Source organism: Rhinoraja longicauda, chromosome 6, assembly GCF_053455715.1.
Source record: "Rhinoraja longicauda isolate Sanriku21f chromosome 6, sRhiLon1.1, whole genome shotgun sequence".
NCBI classification, from domain to species: Eukaryota; Metazoa; Chordata; class Chondrichthyes; order Rajiformes; family Arhynchobatidae; genus Rhinoraja; species Rhinoraja longicauda.
Window position 1 is genome coordinate 80,642,078 of NC_135958.1, and position 20,807 is coordinate 80,662,884.

The 20,807-nt window shown below is 47.9% G+C and overlaps 1 protein-coding gene across 1 annotated transcript in view; it reads right to left on the minus strand.

Annotated features, from left to right (window-relative positions):
* LOC144594664 (uncharacterized) overlaps window positions 1-20,807 on the minus strand; it is a 104,623-nt gene that overhangs the window by 33,673 nt on the left and 50,143 nt on the right. The window contains 15 exon segments of the mRNA XM_078401485.1: window positions 140-329; window positions 1,255-1,433; window positions 4,440-4,649; window positions 7,019-7,175; window positions 7,177-7,245; window positions 7,247-7,269; window positions 8,966-9,119; window positions 11,196-11,308; window positions 12,434-12,584; window positions 13,512-13,631; window positions 14,172-14,298; window positions 15,003-15,180; window positions 16,957-17,137; window positions 19,520-19,667; window positions 20,398-20,608. Of these exon segments, the coding sequence (XP_078257611.1) occupies window positions 140-329; window positions 1,255-1,433; window positions 4,440-4,649; window positions 7,019-7,175; window positions 7,177-7,245; window positions 7,247-7,269; window positions 8,966-9,119; window positions 11,196-11,308; window positions 12,434-12,584; window positions 13,512-13,631; window positions 14,172-14,298; window positions 15,003-15,180; window positions 16,957-17,137; window positions 19,520-19,667; window positions 20,398-20,608 (2,211 nt within the window).

Consider the following 20,807-nt stretch of genomic DNA (forward strand, 5'->3'; position numbering starts at 1 on the left):
TTGTTCAGACTGAAGAACGGCCCCAATTTGAAACGTCGCCTATCCATGTTCTCCACAGATGCCGCCTGACCCACTGAGCTACTCCAGCACTTTGTGTCTTTATCTGTTCACATGTTCTCTTTCCCCACATTATTTTTACCTGGAAGATCCACGGGCAAATCAATGACGTTCTTGTAATCGAGTGAAAAGTTGACGTTGTCATGGAAGGGGCACTTGAAGCCTTTGTTGGTGAGGACGGGGATGTGTGGTCGGAACTGCTGCAGCTCACTTTCCTGGCAGTGCATCTTGAAGAAGATGCCATAGCTGATCACAATCCCTGGAAGCTTGTTCTGAAAATATACAATGGACAAGATAGAGTCACAGCGTCTTATAGCACGGAAACAGGCTCTTCGGCCCTACTTGCCCACACCGGCCAACATGTCCCATCTACACTGCTTGTGTTTGGCCCATATCTCTCTAAATCCCTTGTATCCATGTACCTGTCTAAATGTTTCTTAAAAGTTTTGATAGTCCCAGCCTCAACTACCTCCTCCGGCAGCTCGTTCCGTACACCCACCACCCTCTGTGTGGAAATGTTACCCCTGTCCCTGCTCACCGTAAACCTACATCCTCTGGTTCTCGATTTCCTCGCTCTGAGCAAAAGACTATGTTTGTCTACCCAATCAATTTAGATTTAGATTTAGATATACATCGCGGAAACAGGCCCTTCGGCCCACCAGGTCCGTGCCGCCCAGCGATCCCCGCACATTAACACTATCCTACACACACTAGGGACAATTTTTTACATTTGCCCAGCCAATTAACCTACATACCTGCACTTCTATTCCTCTCATGATTTTGTGTAGAAGGGAGAGTTGAGAAAACACAAATGAATAGTGTTGTTCTCAAATCCTCACCTGTTGCAATTGCACGTGTCTTGCAGAGTAAGAGGAAATTAGGGCCGCCCTTGGGCTGCCGCTAGACGCAGGCATTTTTATAAAGTAGTGCACTGACTGACGACTTCCCTTATGACTAGGTATCACAAAATGCTGGAGTAACTCAGCAGGTCAGACACTACACCAAGACTCCTTTACGACTAGCATCAGTTTAGTTTGGTTTAGTTTAGAGACACAGAGCAGAAATGGCCCTTCAGCCCAGCAAAAAGAGATGGAAGAAAGTGCAATCACAACCTATACTTGGGAAAGTGGCAATAAAAGCACCATTGAACCATGGAGTAAACAATAAGACCAGACCGGTCATTAAAAATGAGATTACCTTCCATTTCTGGGCCTTTAGAATGGGCAGTATGTGTTCATGCATGACTTTGTCCGGCTGAAGATAGTGTACATCCATCCTTTCCAGCAGTTTGCGGACTTGTGAGTTGCCCAGATTGTCAAGGGATGACAGCACATCAGGGTGGACTGTCTTGAGATCCAGGTAGAGATCCTGCAAACCTGTTTGGAGAAGCCACAGGTGTGACAGTGCTCAGGTTTACACCGCACAACACCAGGTACAACCGCCAGGTACAACACCAGGTACAACCGCCAGGTACAACACCAGGCACAACACCAGGTACAACACCAGGCACAACACCAGGTACAACACCAGGTTACAACCGCCAGGTACAACCGCCAGGTACAACACCAGGTACAACACCAGGTACAACACCAGGTACAACCGCCAGGTACAACCGCCAGGTACAACACCAGGTACAACACCAGGTACAACCGCCAGGTACAACACCAGGTACAACCGCCAGGTACAACACCAGGTTACAACCGCCAGGTACAACACCAGGTACAACCGCCAGGTACAACACCAGGTACAACACCAGGTACAACACCAGGTTACAACCGCCAGGTACAACACCAGGTTACAACCGCCAGGTACAACACCAGGTACAACACCAGGTTACAACCGCCAGGTACAACACCAGGTACAACACCAGGTACAACACCAGGTACAACCGCCAGGTACAACACCAGGCACAACACCAGGTACAACACCAGGTACAACACCAGGTACAACCGCCAGGTACAACACCAGGTACAACACCAGGTACAACACCAGGTTACAACCGCCAGGTACAACACCAGGTACAACACCAGGTACAACACCAGGTTACAACCGCCAGGTACAACACCAGGTTACAACCGCCAGGTACAAATTTAAAAAGGACTTACATTAATGATAAGATTTTTTAATTAATTGATTGAAAGATATAACTTGGAAACAGGCCCTTCGTCCCACTGGGTCCACGCCGACCATCCATCGCCCGTTCACACTAGTTCTACGTTATCCCACTTTCTCATCCACTCAATACACACTGGGGGTAATTTACAGAGGGACAATTAACCTACAAACCTGCACATCTATGGGATGTGGGAGGAAACCGAAGCACCCGGAGGAAACCCACGCGGTCACAGGGAGAACGTGCAAACTCCACACTGACAGCACGCGACAGCAGCGCCCCTGGCGCTGTGAGGCAGCAGCTCTACCCGCTGCACCACAGTGCCATGATCTACATTTGTTACTTCAAGGACTGCTCTGGCTCTTTCCACCCACTCTTTCCCAAGACCAGCAGCACAACCAAGGACCAGTCTCACCCCGGCCACTCCCTCTTCTCCCCTCTCCCATCGGGCAAGTGGTACAGAAGTGTGAAAACGCACACCTCCAGATTCAAGGACAGTTTCTTCCCAGCTGTTATCAGGCAACTGAATCATCCCACCACAACCAGAGAGCAGTGCTGAACTACTATCTAACTCATTGGAGACCCTCGGACTATCTTTGTTCAGACTTTGCTGGCTTTATCTCGCACTAAATGTCATTCCCTTACCATGTATCTGTACACTGTGAACGGCTCGATTGTAATCATGTATTATCTTTCCACTGATCTGTTAGCACACAACAAAGCTTTTCACTGTACCTTGGCATACGTAACAATAATCGAGGATGTGCTGGCTCTGGAGAGGGTCCAGAGGAGGTTTACAAGAATGATCCCGGGAATGAGTAGGTTAACATATGATGAGCGTTTGACAGCACTGGGCCTGTACTCGCTGGAGTTTAGAAGAATGAGGAGGGAAGCTCATTGAAACATAAAGAATAGTGAAAGCCTTGATAACGCGGATGTGGAGAGGATGTTTCCACTAGTGGGAGAGTCCAGGACTAGAGGGCACAGCCTCAGAATTAAAGGATGTTCTTTAGGAAGGAGATGAGGAGAAATTTCTTTAGTCAGAGGGCGGTGAATCTGTGGAATTCTTTGCCACAGAAGACTGTGGAGGCCGTCAGTGGATATATTTAAGGCAGAGATAGATAGATTCTTGATTAGTGCGGGTGTCAGAGGTTATGGGGAGAAGGCAGGAGAATGGGGTTAGGAGGGAGAGGTAGGTCAGCCATGATTGAATGGTGGAGTAGACAATGGGCTGAATAGCCTAATTCTGCTCCTACCACTTATGGCCTTATGATGTTTCCAATAGTGGGAGAGTCTAGGACTTGAGTTCACAGCCTCAGAATTAAAGGAAGCTATTTAGGAAGGCGATGAGGAGAAATTTCTTTACTCAGAAGGCGGTGAATCTGTGGATTTTTTTGCCACAGACGGCTGTGGAGGCCGAGTCAGTGGATTTTTTTAAGGCAGAGATAGATAGATTCTTGATTAGTACGGGTGTCAGAGGTTATGGGGAGAAGGCAGGAGAATGGGGTTGGGAGGGAGAGATAGGTCAGCCATGATTGAATGGAGTAGTAGACTTGGTGGGCCGAATGGCCTAATTCTTCTATCACTTATGATCTTATGAAACTAAACTAAAGACCTTGGATACACTCACCAATCTGCAAAGCAACAAAATGTTGGCCATTGCACAAATCATCAATAAACTCCAATACATCCAGAACTCCGCTGCCCGTCTACTCACCCACTCCCCGATCCGTGACCATATCACCCCCGTCCTTTACAAGCTCCACTGGCTCCCCATCCCCCAGAGAATCCAGTACAAAATCCTCCTCATGACCTACAAAGCCCTCCATAACCTGGCCCCATCCTACCTGACCAACCTCCTCCACAGACACACTCCCACCCGTACCCTCCGCTCTGCTGCTGCTAACCTCCTGTCCCCCCCCATCCGGACCAAACTCAGATCCTGGGGGGACAGGGCTTTCTCCATCGCTGCTCCCACCCTCTGGAACTCACTACCTCAGACCATCAGAGACTCCTCCACACTCACCACATTCAAAACATCACTGAAGTCCCACCTGTTCAGCACTGCCTTCAACCACTGACCGTCACCTCACCTTCTTTTTCCTTTTCTGTACGTTTACTTATTTATCTATTTCTTTTCTTTTCTATGTTTTAGTAAACCCTGTAAAGCGTCTTTGAGTGTTTAGAAAAGCGCTATATAAATGTAATGCATTATTATTATTATTATTATTATTATTATCCATAACCAGAAACAACCAGAAGCAATTACCTGGAGTCGGCCTTGTAAACTGTTCGTTCTCTTTATCATAAAGGGGGAAAAATATGGCCTGGTCTTTCCGTGCTGCCATGCTTCCATCGGCAAGAGGAATGATTGGAATGGATTTCAGATCCTCAATTAATTGATCCATGTTCCCGTACCCGTGTTCAAGGCTACGATGATTGCACACCAACAACTTCGCAATTTTCTTCATCTTATCATCTAAATCAGGGAAAGTTTTCACTATTAGTATCAAAAAATGTTCGAGGTAAATCAATTAAAGTTTTCACTTTAGTTTAGAGATACAGCGCGGAAACAGGCCCTTTCAGCCCACCGGGTCGGCGCCGACCAGCGATCCCCACACACTAACACTACCCTACGCACACTAGGGAAATGTTTTATATTTACCGAGCCGATTAACCTACAAACCTGTGCGTCTTTGGAGTGCGGGAGGAAACAGAAGATCTCGGAGAAAACCCACGCAGGTCACGGGGAGAACGTGCAAACTCCGTACAGACAGCACCCGTAGTCGGGATCGAACCCGGGTCTCCGGCGCTGCATTCGCTGTAAGGCAGCAACTCTACCGCTGCGCCACCGTGCCGCCCTAAAGTTTTTTATTCTCCTAAATTTATGTTTCAAATCTTTCAAGGAAGAGATGAGCACCTGTCTAGAATTGTAAATTTGGAGAGAGCACCACAATAGTATTTTGTAGAAGCTCAAAATTGTAGGCACACAAAATGCTGGAGTAACTCAGCAGCATCTCTGGAGAACATGGATAGACGGCGTTTCGAGGCGGGAGTGAAGAAGGTGACTAAAGATGTCTGAAGAAAGGTCCCGACCCAAAATGTCACCTATCCATGTTCTTCTGAGATGCCACCTGACCCACTGGGTTACTCTAGAACTATGTGTTTATCTTCGGTGTAAACCAGCATCTGCACTTCCTTCCAACACTCAAAACTGTAGAGATGTTCAAGTCCCTCAAGTCTGAAGAAGGATTCCGACCCGAAACATCACCCATCCCTTTTCTCTGTCTGACCCTGCTAACTGAGTTACTCCAGCATTTTGTGTCTAAGCTCAATTACGTGCTCTAAATACTGCAAAATGTTTAGATTTCCTTGCTTTTGCCCCCTGCACCTTTCACATTTCGTTGTAATCTGCACATTCTTTTTACTAATATTAAAAACATCGACAGTGGTGAACAGGCAGTGTTTGATTCGGTGCCCACGTTGCCTGTTTGCAAAATTAGTTCGTAAAACACAATAACTTTTGGTTTAAGGAATGGGTGACGTTTCAGGGTCGAGACCCTTCAGTCTGAAGAAGGGTCTTGACCCGAAACGTCACCCATTCCTTCTCTCCAGAGATGCCGCCTGTCCCGCTGAGGTACTCCAGCGTTTTGTGTCTATCTTCCATTTAACAGCATCTGCAGTTCTTTCTTACACATTTTGTCCGCTCCACTGCGAAATCTCCTCAAGGTGTGTCTACTTTGAAGAAGTTCTCCTCTCTCCAACGAGAGTTCAACAACATCGTCTCCCCTCTGTGATTCCTCCTTCCCTCCGTAAAAAGAACTGGAGGGTCTCGACCTGAAAACGTCGCCCATTCCTTCTCTCCAGAGATGCTGCCTGTCCCGCTGAGTTACTCCAGCTTTTTTTGTCTACTGTCAAGTTTTGGTTTAAAACTACCCAAGGACACACTGAACTTCCTGTGCCCACGAACATGTTAAAGATAAAATTGTCGCATCTAAAAATCTCCACACTGTTTTCTAACACTCTTATGTACTGCACGCGTACAGTAGAAAGCATACTGACTTGATTGTTTCATGGAAGGTAGACACAAAATGCTGGAGTAACTCAGCGGGTCGGGCAGCATCTCGGGAGAGAATGAATGGGTGACATTTCGGGTCGAGACCCTTCTTCAGACTTTTCAAAGAAATCGAAAGTAGACAGTAACTACTTGGTTGGCGCCAAAACGTGGTGACACTTGTGTACTGCCTAGGTGAGGTCTGCTGTATGATTTTACCGGGGTGTACATAAAACAAAACATTTAACTGTACCTAGGTACATGTGACAATAGACAATAGGTGCAGGAGGAGGCCATTCGGCCCTTCAAGGACAGCACCACCATTCAATGTGATCATGGCTGATCATTCTCAATTAGTACCCCGTTCCTGCCTTCTCCCCATACCCCCTGACTCCGCTATCCTTAAGAGCTCTATCTAGCTCTCTCTTGAAAGCATTCAGAGAATTGGCCTCCACTGCCCTCTGAGCAGAGAATTCCACAGATTCACAACTCTCTGACTGAAAATGTTTTTCCTCATCTCAATTCTAAATGGCCTACCCCTTATTCTTAAACTGTGGCCCCTGGTTCTGGACTCCCCCAACATTGGGAACATGTTTTCCTGCCTGTAACGTGTCCAACCCCCTTAATAATCTTATATGTTTCAATAAGATCCCCCTCTCAGCCTTCTAAATTCCAGTGTATACAAGCCCAGTTGCTCAATAAAGTATCATTGATCACCCGGTGCCAAAATGCTGCTTTGGGATCAGACCATCTTGGATAACTTATTACCCACAAGAGAAGGTTGAGTTTGGTACCATTGAATGTAGAGTCGGCCTCTGCAAGCTCCTTGGCAATGGCTTTGGTGACTGCAAAGATGTCGGTGCTGCTGAGTTTGTGTACACCAAGTGCAGAAGCCAGGGCAGGACTGAGAGAAGACTGAAGCACTGGGTTGAGGTAAGCCAAGCTCAGGGTGCTTGTCCAGTAGTTCTGCGGTGATCACCTCCTGCACCAGGATATCATGTGTGATGGCAATCTGTGAGGGTTAATCTGTATTCAATCCTGCCAGCTGCAACGGGAAAACAACAGAATGAAGACCAGATTAATCGACAAACTGCAGGCTTCATGTGTAGCTACCAGCTGCAGATACCACGCAGTGCTTGCAATAAAGAGAGAGAGGGACAGAGAGACAGAGGGTGTGAGAGAGAGACAGAGAGTGGGAGAGAGAGAGACAGAGAGAGAGACAAAGAAAGGGGGAGAGAGAGAGACAAAGAAAGGGGGGGGGAGAGAGAGACAAAGAGGGGGGAGAGAGAAAGAAAGGGGAGAGACAAAGAGGGGGGTAGGGAGAGAGAAAGAAAGGGGGAGAGAGACAGAGAGGGGGGAGAGAGAAAGAAAGGGGGAGAGAGAGAGACAAAGAGGGGGGTAGGGAGAGAGAAAGAAAGGGGGAGAGACAGAGAGGGGGAGAGAGAAAGAAAGGGGGAGAGAGAGACAAAGAGGGGGGTAGGGAGAGAGAAAGAAAGGGGAGTAGATAGATAAGAGGGGGGTAGGGAGAGAGAAAGAAAGGGGGGAGAGAGACAGAGAGGGGGAGAGAGAGAAAGAAAGGGAGAGAGAAAGAAAGGGGGAGAGAGAAAGAAAGGGGGAGAGAGAGACAAAGAGGGGGGTAGGGAGAGAGAAAGAAAGGGAGAGAGAAAGAAAGGGGGAGTGAGAGGGGGAGGGAGGAGAGAGATGGGAGAATGGGGGGGGCGAGAGGGGAAAGAGAGAGAGGGGGGAGAGAGAGAGGGAGAGAGAGAGGGGGGGAGAGAGAGAGGGGGGGAGAAGAGAGACAGAGAGAGGGGGGGAGAGAGAGAGAGAGAGAGAGGGGGAGAGAGAGAGAGGGGGAGGGAGAGAGAGAGAGAGGGGGAGAGAGAGAGAGAGGGGGAGAGAGAGAGAGAGGGGGAGAGAGGGAGAGAGAGAGAGAGAGAGAGAGGAGAGAGAGAGAGAGAGAGAGAGAGGGGGGAGAGAGAGAGAGAGAGAGAGAGGGGGGGGGAGAGAGAGCGAGAGGGGGGAGAGGGAGAGAGGGGAGAGAGAGAGAGAGAGAGGGAGAGAGAGAGAGAGAGAGGGGGGAGGGAGGGAGGAGAGGGAGGGAGGGGGGAGAGGGAGGGAGAGGGAGGAAGAGGGAGGAGGGGGGGAGAGAGAGAGAGGGAGGGAGAGGGAGGGAGGGGGGGAGGAGGGGGGAGAGAGAGAGAGGGAGGGAGGGGGAGAGAGGAGGGGGAGAGAGAGGGAGGGAGGGGGAAGAGGGAGGGAGGGAGGTGGAGGAGAGGAGAGAGAGAGAGAGAGAGAGAGAGAGAGAGAGAGAGAGAGAGAAGAGAGAGAGAGAGAGAGAGAGAGAGAGAGAGAGAGAGAGAGAGAGAGAGAGAAGAGAGAGAGAGAGAGAGAGAGAGAGAGAGAGAGAGAGAGAGAGAGAGAGAGAGAGAGAGAGAGAGAGAGAGAGAGAGAGAGAGAGAGATGGGAGAGATGGGAGAGATGGGGAGAGAGGAGAGGGAGAAGAGAGGAGAAAGATGGTGGGGATAGAGAAAGAAAGAGACTAACTATGCAGAACAAATATATTACTAAACTATCAAATCAAAAACCAGATCTCAATTATAAAAGGTCGACCTGGATTGCAACATTAGTTTGCATTTTGCTATTGGCAGTGTATTTTTCATGTTTCGAATGATTCAGCAAGCTGGATTGTATGAATGAATTGCAATTTTAATTCCCATTTACTCAGCTTCAATATACTTCACCTTTGTCTTCTGCTATTGGCAAACAGGATTTTGCTCTAAGGATCTGAATAATTTGCCCGGCAACAGGTCGGAAGAAATCCAAGATCTCGTCTGGTAGCGGAATGAATGGCAGGAAATGGCAGAGTCCCTCAAGACCATCAAAGCTGGGATGGTTCTGTAAAGGTATTCAAAGGAAACTTGGATCATGATGCTTTCTGCAGGAATTAACTTCAAAAAATATCTCACTCGTTGTAAAGTGCGTTGTAAAGTGGTGGCACAGTGACGCAGCGGGTAGAGCTGCTACCTCACAGCACCAGAGACCCGGGTTTGATCCCGACTACGGGTGCTGTCTGTGTGGAGTTTGTACTTTCTCCCATGATCTGCGTGGGTTTTCTCCAAAATCTTTGGTTTCCTCCCACACTCCAAAGACGTGCAGGTTTGTAGGTTAATTGGCTTGGTATCAATGTAAATTGTCCCCAGTGAGCTAATGTGCGGGGATCGCTGGTCGGTCTGGACTCGGTGGGCCGAAGGGCCTGTTTCCATGCTGTATCACTAAACTAAACTAAGGTCTTCCTGATATTTTACACAACGGAGAGTCCCGTTATACTTTAGTCTTAGTGTTAGAGATGCAGCGTGGAAACAGGCCCTTCGGCCCACCGAGTCCCCCATGCGCGAGCACTATCCTACACGCTAGGAAACCAATTAACCTGCACGTCTTTGGAATGTGGGAGGAAACCAGAGCACCCGGAGAAAACCCACGCAGGTCACGGATATGCAACCTCCACACTGACAAGACAGTACCCGAGGTCAGGATCAAACCTGTTCACCAACTCTACCACTGTGTCACCCATTCTCCACAACCAAACTGTTACCCAGTGCATTTACTACGTGCACCTCTGATAATGTAAACGTCATCAATTTGTTTAAATTGTTACCGTGTTACAGGCACCTTATGTCTTCAAAAAGCACTGCTGTTACCTATACATAAATTATAATCCTATTACAAACCGTTATACAATAACCTGAGAGGGAGCTTCCGCCAAATAAATATAAAAGTTATTGCTACTGAGGTGTTTTGGTGGCTGTGACAATTGGCATCCAGATTAGAGTTTGGATGAAGACAAAAGAACTGAGTTGATGCAGACTTTATAGTCATCAAATTACAACAAATTATCCTCCAACATTTCTGTTACCTACAACGGGACCCCACCACTGGCCACATCTTCCCATCCCCTCACCTTTCTGCGTTACGCAGAGACCGTTCCCTCCGTAACTCCCTGGTCCACTCGTCCCTTCCCACCCAAACCACCCCATCCCCGGGCACTTTCCCCTGCAACCGCACGAGATGCAACACCTGTCCCTTTACCTCCCCCCTCAACTTCATCCAAGGAGCAAACAGTCTTTCCAGGTGACTCAGAGGTTCACCTGCACCTCCTCCAACCTCATCTATTGTATCCGCTGCTCTAGATGTCAACTTCTTTACATCGGCGAAACCAAACGCAGGCTCGGCGATCGTTTCGCTCAACACCTTTGCTCAGTCCGCCTTAACCAACCTGATCTCCCGGTGGCTGAGTACTTCAACTCCCCTTCCCACTCCCAGTCTGACCTTTCTGTCATGGGCCTCCTCCAGTGCCATAGTGAGGCCCACCGCAAATTGGAGGAACAGCACCTCATATTCCGCTTGGGCAGCTTGCAGCCCGGCGGTATGAACATTGACTTCTCCAACTTTAGATAGTTCCTCTGTCCCTCTCTTCCCCTCCCCCTTCCCAGTTCTCCCTCTATCTTTCTGTCTCCACCTATATCCTTCTTTTGTCCCGCCCCCCTGACATCAGTCTGAAGAAGGGTCTCGACTTGAAACATCGCCCATTCCTTCTCTCCTAGATGCTGCCTGACCTGCTGAGTCAGCATTTTGTGAAATAAACAGGCTTTATAGATGGTAATTTCAGCTCTGACTAAGTTCAAACATATCAATGCTGTAAATGAGTGAAACACAAAGTGCTGGAGTAACTCAAAGATCAGGCAGCATCTGTGGAGAGAATGGACAGGCGCCATTTTGGGTCGGGACCATTCTAACACTGTGTGTTTTTTTGCTCTCGGTTGTAGTATCTGCAGTTTCTTGCGTCTCCAATGCTGTAAATGATCCCACTTTTAAACCACTACATTAACCCGTCCCCAATTTCAGAAAACACCAAAATGAAAACATGCTGTTATTTGAGAAATAATTTTTTTTTAAAAACCATGCATCAATTACATTGAATGTTTCCATGGCTTTCAGAAAGAGCTGTGGTATCTCGGAACGAAGCCACTGGTTCCACGGACTGTCCCGGTCAATGTCTTCACGGGAGGACGGTATGTCAAAATCACCTGTTCACAGAGAGAGAGAGAGACCAAAAACTGGAATAACTAACTAAAACACCAGCTCGTGTTATTCTCCTTTAAACCCAAATGACTTATTACATTAAAAAGCAATGAATGAATGAATAGGTTTATTGGCCAAGAAGGATGAGAGGAGGTCTTATCGAAACGTATAAGATTATTAAGGGGTTGGACATGTGAGTGAAATAAACCAGAGCAAAAAGAGACTACAGACTTTTGGTTATTGAGTAGAGCTACTACTCGCAGAAAAAAAGCTGTTTTTATGTCTGGCTGTGGTGTTGATAAGTTATCGGAACACAAGCAAGCCATTCGGCCCATCAAGTCTACTCCACCATTCAAGCATGGCTGATCTATCATTCCCTCTCAACCCCATTCTCCTGCCTTCTCCCCGTAACCCCTGACACCATAACGATGACCTGATTTAAAATTACGTTTTAGTGTTTCACCTCTTCAACACCAGCACCCAGATTGCAACAAAAATGGTGCTATGCAGAGAATGCTGGAATAGCTCAGCAGGACAGGCAGCATCTCCCAAGAGAAGGACTAGGTGCAGAAGGGTCTCGACCCAAAACGTTGCTTTTCTGCACAGATGCCGCCTGGCCCTCTGAGTTATTCCAGCTTGTAATGAGGAAGGAACTGCAGATGCTGGTTTAAACCAAAAATAGACACTTCTTCACCCAGAGAGTTGTGAATTTGTGGAATTCTCTGCCACAGAGGGCAGTGGAGGCCAATTCACTGGACGAATTTAAAAGAGAGTTAGATAGAGCTCTAGGGGCTAGTGAAATCAAGGGATATGGGGAGAAGGCAGGCACGGGGTACTGATTGTGGATGATCAGCCATGATCACAATGAATGGCGGTGCTGGCTCGAAGGGCCAAATGGCCTCCTCCTGCACCTATTTTCTATGTTTCTATGTTTAAAAAGCTGCAGTAACTCAGGCAGCATCTCTGGAGAAGGAATGGGTGATGTTGAGGGTCGAGAACCTTCTTCGGACTGAAGAAGGGTCGAGATCCGAAACGTCACCTATCCCGTCTCTCCAGAAGATGCTGCCTGTCCCGCTGAGTTATTCCAGCTTTTTGTGTCTGTGAGACTGTTATTAAATGTTTTAAAAGACCTTGTATTATGAAGCGGAACCCAAAGCTCCTCAAGGGCAAGAAGGCAAAGACGGGCTGCTTCTCCGGTTGGCTCCTTGGTCCCCGGCTCCTCTTCTCAGTGACAAGTTTAAAGGCAAGAGCCAACTCGGTGCATTCCACATTGTCTTTAATCTGCAAACACAGAAGCAAGATTGCATTGATCCTTGTCATCCAGTACATCAGGACAGAAGAGTCATAGAGTGGAAACTTACCCACACTGGCCAAACATGTCCCAGTTACACTAGTCCCACCTGCCCACGTTTGGTCCATATCCCTCCAAACCCATATAACTGTTTCTTAAATGTTGTGATAGTCCCAGCCTCAACTACCTCCTCTGGCACCTCGTTCCATACACCCACCACCCTTTGTGTGGAAACGTTGCCCCTCAGATTCCTATGAAATCTTTTCCCCTTTCGGCCCACCGGGTCCGCGCCGACCAGCGATCCCCACACATTAACACTATCCTACACCCACTAGGGACAATTTTTACATTTACCTGCAAACCTGCACGTCTTTGGAGTGTGGGAGGAAACCGTAGGTCTCGGAGATAGCCCAAGCAGGTCACGGGGAGAACGTACAAACTCCATACAGACAGCACCCGTAGTCGGGATGGAACCCGGGTCTCCGGCGCTGCACTCGCTGCAAGGCAGCAACTCTACCACTTTGTGGGTCATTGGCAAAGACACCTCACGTAATACATCGATGCGGCAATCTTTTGAAGAGCTTAATTCTCAGCCAGTATTTTCCCATTTAAAATCTTTATTAGTCATAGCGCCAGACAGCGTAGAAAACAGGCCCTTCAGCCCACCTTGCCCATACCGACCAACATGCCCCATCTACACTAGTCCCACCTGCCTGCTGAGTTCCCCCAGCACTTTGTCTTGTTGCTCGAGATTCTCCATAAGTCACTCTCAATTTACACAGAAGATAGACACAAAATGCTGGAGTAACTCAGCTGGACAAGCCAGCAGCTCTGGAGAGGAGTGGGTAATGTTTCGGGTCAAGACCCTTCTTCAGACAGCACACAGAGCTTGAGTAGCAGAATGAACAATAACTGACCTGTGTTGCTTCAAGAGTACTCTTGACTACCAGCCAGTGATCAGCTCCTGTCCTGTGTTTCACCTCCAAGATGTTGTTCGCAAGATCCTTCCGAGTCACAACAAAATCCTGGCCCTTTACCTGTTTAGATAATATTTTGCTTAAATTTTTTTTCCAACTTACTGAATAAAATTAAGACACACGATTTAGCTTATGGATCAGTACACAGGTAGCGGTGCTATAATGTATTAGTTGTGCTTCTAGGTATCCTGTGTAGTAGAAAATAAGCTGCTATGTGCTATTTTCAACTTGTTCATAAGTGATAGGAGCAGAATTAGGCCATTCGGCCCATCAAGTCTGCCCCGCCATTCAATCACGGCTGATCTATCTCTCCTTCCTAACCCCATTCTCCTGCCTTCTCCCTATAACCTCTGACACCCGCACTGATCAACAATCTATCGATCTCTACCTTAAAAATATCAGCTGACTTGGCCTCCACAGCCGTCTGTGGCAATGAATTCCACAGATTCACCGCCCTCTGGCTAAAGAAATTCCTCCTACGTGGCAAACTCCACATAAGAAGTTCTCTTCAAAATGTTTCTTAAACATCCCAACTGGATAAAATGAGGGAATGTTTCAATTCTAAGCTTACGATGAGCAAAAACATTTTAAAAACATCACCTTGTTAATGATTGTAATGGAACGGAGTCTGTGCAGGAACAGGAGCAGCGATGGATCAATGTCGTGGAATAAATTTTGCATTTGCTGGTTCTGTGGCTTGAGTGGAAGAACAATCTTTGTTGTCCACCTGAGAAAAATTAAAATTAAACACGTAAAGGACAATGAATTCAGAAAACTCATCAGTATATTACAGAAACAAGGAACTGTAGATGCTGGTTTACCAAGCAAAGACACAAATTGCTGGAATAACTCAGCGGGTCAGACAGCATCCCTAGAGAACATGGATAGGTGGCGTGGGTTTTCTCCAGGTGCTCAGGTTTCCTCCCACACTCCAATCACGTACAGGTTTGTAGGTTAATTGGCTTGGTAAAATTATAAATTGTCCCTAGTGTGTGTAGGATAGTGTTAGTGCGCGGGGATCGCTGGTCGGCGCCAACTCGGTGGGCCGAAGGGTCTGATTCCGCACTGTATCTCTAAACTAAGCTAAGCAGAGTAATACAGCACGGAAATATGCTCCAACGACCAAGATGTTCATCAAAGCTAGTCACTTGCCCCAGTTTGGCCATATACCGATAAACCTTTCCTACCCAGGTATCTGTCCAAATGTCTTTTAAATTATGTTTTGGTACCTGCATCAATGATTCCCTCGGGCAGTAACGTTCCATGTACCCCCCAACCTCTCAGTGTAAAGGTCGCCCCTCAAGTTCCCAATAAATCTCCCTCCTCTCAGCTTAAATATGCTGCCAAACCCACTGAGTTCCTGTGTTGTTTTCCCCTCACGTGTCCAGCATCTGCAGCCTCTTGTTTTGTTTCTCCGCTGTTAAATATTACCTTGCTTTCCCTGCTTCTGAGCCGGTTAACTCCACAGGCCTTTCATCGTCAGCCCAGTGAGGAAGGATGTATCCCATTGGTCCACTCAGCTTGTCGAAACAGATGTGGAAACCGTTAGAGTGGATTTCTGGAGTGTCCGTAACTTTGAAAACCGACTTAAATCCAATGCCTTTCTGACCTGTAAAACAAAAACATGAATCTACTCGCAGCTCATTCTAACTTGGGCGGCACGGTGGCGTAGCGGGAGAGCTGCTGCCTTACAGCGCCGGAGACTCGGGTTCAATCCCGACTACGGGCGCTGTCTGTGCGGAGTTTGTACGTTCTCCTCGTGACCTGCGTGGGTTTTCTCCGAGACCTTCGGTTTCCTCCCACACTCCAAAGGCGTACTGGTATGTAGGTTAATTGGCTTGGTGTATGTGTAAATTGTCCCTAGTGCGTGTGTAGTGTGGGGATCGCTGGTCGGCTTGGACTCGGTGGGCCGAAGGGCCTGTTTCTGCACTGTATCGCTAAACTAAACTAAAAACTAAACTTGCAGTTATTCTGCAAGTTTATTGGCATACAACAATAGATACATTTTGTACACTGTGCAGATTGATTCAATAAGCAAGCAAAATGTATACAACCTTCATTTACAGGTAACACAAGAGAGAAACCCACCACTATTTTTCGTTTGAATTTGCCAGGACTAGAGGGTGTGAGCTACAGGGAGAGGTTGAGCAGGCTGGGTCTCTATTCCTTGGAGTGCAGGAGGATGAGGGGTGATCTTATAGAGGTGTACAAAATCATGACAGGAATAAATCAGGTAGATACACAGAATCTCTTGTAGGGGAATCGAGGACCAGAGGACATAGGTTCAAGGTGAAGGGGAAAAGATTTAATAGGAATCTGAGGGGTAACTTTTTCACACAAAAGATGGTGGTGGTATGGAACAAGCTGCCAGAGGAGGTAGTTGAGGCTGGGACTATCCCAACGTTTAAGAATAAGTTAGACAGGTACAGGTACTGTCTCCTTTCTCTGTTCATTTATTTATTTACTTATTTATCTATTTATTAATTTCCCTATGTTCTCAAAATCTCTGTAAAGCGTCTTTGAGTATATGAAAAGCGCTATATAAATAAAATGTATTATTATTATTATTATTATGGATAGGACAAGTTTGGAGGGATATGGACCAAACGCAGGCAGGTGGGAGTAATGTAGCTGGGACATGTTGGCCGGTGTGGGCAAGTTGGGCCGAAGGGCCTGTTTCCCCACTGAATCACTCTATGACTCTGAATTTGAAGGCAGGAGAATGGGGTTAGGAGAAACAGATTAGCCACGATTGAATGGCGGAGTCGACTTGATGGGCCGAATGGCCAAATTCTGCTCCTATCACTTATGACCTTAAATGTTATACCCTTTATCCTGTATCTGTATACTGTGGACGGCTTGACTGTAATTACGTGCAGTCTTTTTGCTAACTGGATAGCACGCAACAAAAAAGCTTTTCGTTGTAGCCCAGTACACGTGACAACCAACTAAACATCTGTAAAGTAGACACAAGATGGTGGAGTAACTCAGCGGGTCAGGCAGCATCTCTGGAGGGAAGGAATGGGTGACGTTTCCGGGTTGAGACCCTTCCTCAGTCTGATGTCAGGGGAGGGGGCGGGTCCCGCCCGAAAGGTCACCCATTCCTTCCCTCCAGAGATGCTGCCTGACCTGCTGAGTTACTCCACCATCTTGTGTCTACCTTCGATCTACACCAGCATCTGCAGTTTTCTTTCCTAAATATCTGCACTCTCTCATGAATCCATCGTCGCATTCCATCTTAATTGTTCTGAAACCGCACCCAGCTGAATGTCACAATGTAATTAGACAGGTACGGTTTCATTCCACATTAAATAGCATCTTGTTTTAATTACTTATCGAATGTTTAGCACACACGAGTCCTGTGAACCATTCCACCAACCCCTACCTATGTAGCCGTATTTGTGCTTCCCCTTGGTGCTGCAGCCCACATCACAGATGGCTCGGATGTTCTTCTCCTCAAAGCCGCATTCATTATTGAGGAGAATGATGCAGTCGCGTTCCACCACAAACAGCAGGCTAGGAGTTGCTTCATCATCGAACGGTGGGTAGCTGTTGTCATCAGCATTCTAGGGCGAGATGGGAGGTACAATTACAACTAACTAGACGACCCGTGGGGTCCAAACCTCTCCTGCATTGGTCTAGCACCCTCCCTCCCCCACTCCAAAAGCGCACAGCGAGATCCCAGGGTAAATCCAGGGCTGTGGCGGGCGGGGAGTCTCCTCCGGGGCCGGGCAAGGGGAGGAGAGGAGAGGGGAGAGGGAGCCACTCACCCTGGCCAAACCTATCCTAGTCACGTACCTAAGACAGACACAAAAGGCTGGAGCAACTCGTGAGTCAGTCAGCATCTCTGGAGAAAAGCAACAGGTGACGTTTCAGGTCAAGGCCCTTCTTCAGACATCCTTCTTCGATGTCTCGACCCAAAACGTCACCTGTTCCTTTTCTCCAGAGATGCTGCCTGACCCTGCTCAGTTACTCCAGCCTTTTGTGTCTGCCTTCGGTTTAAACTAGCATCTGCAGTTCCTACCTACACAATACATGTACCTGTCTAGCTGTTTCTTAAACATACCTGCCCCACCTACCTCCTCCGGCAGCTCGTTCCAGACACCCACCTCAGGCCCACCAGGTCCGAGCTGCTCCGCATGTACCTATCTGTAGAAGGCCCTTATCTAAAAGCCACCAAAAAATGTGAAAGTACGTGCCTCCATCACCCCCACAGACAGCGGGTTCCATGGGACAGCCTCTAAATGAAAACGTTCTCCCTCAAAACCTGTCCACATCCCCTATGTCTTGTGCTGAGCCTATGTCCTCTTATTACACACATCTGCCGTAGCCCATGTAATTTTGTGGACCGTACAGTTAGGTGCGATCCGACAGGTATCTCATCATCGGCGGTCACTCGAAGCCAGTATGACTGTCCTCTCACGGAGGACGGCTGTGCGTGACTTCGTTTAACGTGGGGAGACTGGTGCACAGACAGCCACCACACAGTCCTGGGTCAGGATCCAGTGGCATGGAGTCCAAGACGACCGGGGACCCTTTTCTGCTGCAGCCTTCATCCAACGGGTAACTAGCAACCACCAGGCAAGCTGTATCTCAGAGTTATGGCAACGATGGCGTAGAAAGAGTAGACATTCAGAACCTTTTTTCCAGGATGGAAAAATCAAACACCAGAGGGCATAGTTTTAAGGTGAGAGGGGCAAAGTTTAAAGGAGATGTGTGGGGGAAAGATTACTTTTAAAACGCAGAGAGTGGTGTGTGCCAGGAACATGCTGCCAGAGGTGGTTTAAAGGAGATGCATGGGCCAAGTATTTTTTTACACAGAGGGTGGTGGGGGCCTGGAACGTGGTGCCGGGGGTGGTGGTCGAGGCAGATACCATAGTGGTGATTAAGAGACTTTTGGACAGGCACATGGATATGCAGTGAATGGAGGAATATGGATCACATGCAGGCAGATAAAAGATGGTCTTGGCAGTATGTGTGGCATAGACATTGTGGGCAGAAGGGAACATTCTTGTGCTGCACTGTTCTATAATGGGGTATAACAGTGATAACTGAAGGGAAAGTGAAAAGGCGCTGGCTTTGAAATGATACATGCTCTTTACATGTGTTCATTTCAGTATGCAATATTTATTTTCTGGTCATGTTAACTCTGCAAGATGAATGAGGAAAATGGCAAAAATAAACTACGTGTGCAGAAAGGAAGTGCAGATGCTGGTATAAACTTTCCCCTGCAACTGCAGGTGATGCAACACCTGTCCCTTTACCTCCCCCCTTGACTCCATCCAAGGACCCAAACAGTCTTTCCAGGTGAGGCAGAGGTTCACCTTCACCTCCTCCAACCTCATCTATTGTATCCGCTGTTCCAGATGTCAACTTCTCTACATCGGCGAGACCAAGCGCAGGCTCGGCGATCGTTTCGCTCAACACCTTCGCTCAGTCCGCGTTAACCAACCTGATCTCCCGGTGGTTGAGCACTTCAACTCCCCTTCCCACTCCCAGTCGGATCTTTCTGACATGGGCCTCCTCCAGTGCCATAGTGAGGCCCACCGCAAATTGGAGGAACAGCACCTCATATTTCGCTTGGGCAGCTTACAGCCCAGCGGTACGAACACTGACTTCTCTAACTTTAGATAGCTCCTCTGTCCCTCTCTTCCCCTCCTCCTTCCCAGTTCTCCCACTGTCTTCCTGTCTCCACCTATATCCTTCCTTTGTCCCGCCCCCCTGACATCAGTCTGAAGAGGGTCTCGACCCGAAACGTCACCCATTCCTTCTCTCCAAAGATGCTGCCTGACCCGCTGAGTTACTCCAGCATTTTGTGATACCCTCTGGTATAAACCAAAGAGCCTTGCCGATCCGAAAAGTCACCTTTTCGCCACAGAAGCTGCCTGACCTGACCCGCTGAGTTACTCCAGCAGTTTGTCTATGGCAAACAAGCTAACACAGTTTACCTGTATCAGTTCCAGGACAAAGTGAGTGTCTTTACTGTACAGCTCGGTAGATAAGCGGGTAAGGCTTCGGCCTAGTCGGTTCTGATGTATTTGCATTAGCCTCTTCCCCTCATCATTCAGTTCAATCCCGATACCAAATTCATTTTTCCTAAACGAAAAGAATGTATGCAAATATTTACACCAATTCAATAATCGACCATTTTTCAAAATTATCAGGCGTATGGTTGCCAACTGTCCCGTATTAGCCGGGACATCCCGTATTTTGGGCTAAGTTGGTTTGTCCCGTATGAGACCGCCCTTGTCCCGTATTAGTAGGGTTGCCAACTTCCTCACTCCCAAATACGGGACAAAGGGTGACGTCACCGCCCCGCGCCCCACCCAGCCAGCGGCCACGTGCTCCCGCTCCACCAATGGCGGCCGCCCAGGCCGGGCGGGGTGAGGTCACACGGGGCGGTGACGTCACCTTGTCCCGTATTTGGGAGTGAGGAAGTTGGCAACCCTAGTCATGCATCATAAATCCCAAATGCCTTCTGGCCAAACTTTCCAAAAATATTGCACGCATTTCAAATTCACAGACATGCACAGTTCCTTCAGTTTTGCCAACTCTGTGTTAGTTTGAAATAATGGCCATTTCCCACTTGAAGATCTGCCTTATGTGTTGGAAGGAAATGCAGACACTGGTTTACACAGAAGACACAAAATGCTGGAGTAACTCAGAGGGACAGGCAGCATCTCTGGAGAGAAGGAATGGGTGACCCGAAATGTCACCCATTCCATCTCTCCAGAGATTCTGCCTGTCTCACTGAGTCACTCCAGCGTTTCATGGCTACTTTGAAGATCAGCCTTAATTATGTTTTGGTAATGACACTAATGCTGACCTGATATCATCAATGATCGACTTGTACTGGTTGACTTCCTCATTAATGGCCTCAACTGAGCATTCCTCACTATTCGAGGGGTCATCAGGATCAGATAGAGCACCATTTTGAGCAGCAGCATCACCCGTGAGCTCGGATGGTTTCTCATCAGTTGTCGGCATGTCATCTGGTTCGTCAGCAAGCACAAATTTATCATCATCGTCGTCGGCAACTGGAAAAAGAATGTTGGGTTCATCTCAGCTCGGTTTGGGAACAGCTCTGCCCACGACTAAAATAAATTGCAGAGTAGTGGGTGTAGCCCAGTCCATCACACACACCACACTCCCCACCATTGGAGATGTGACCCAGCCCATCACACACACCACACTCCCCACCATTGTAGATGTAGCCCACACACACCACACTCCCCA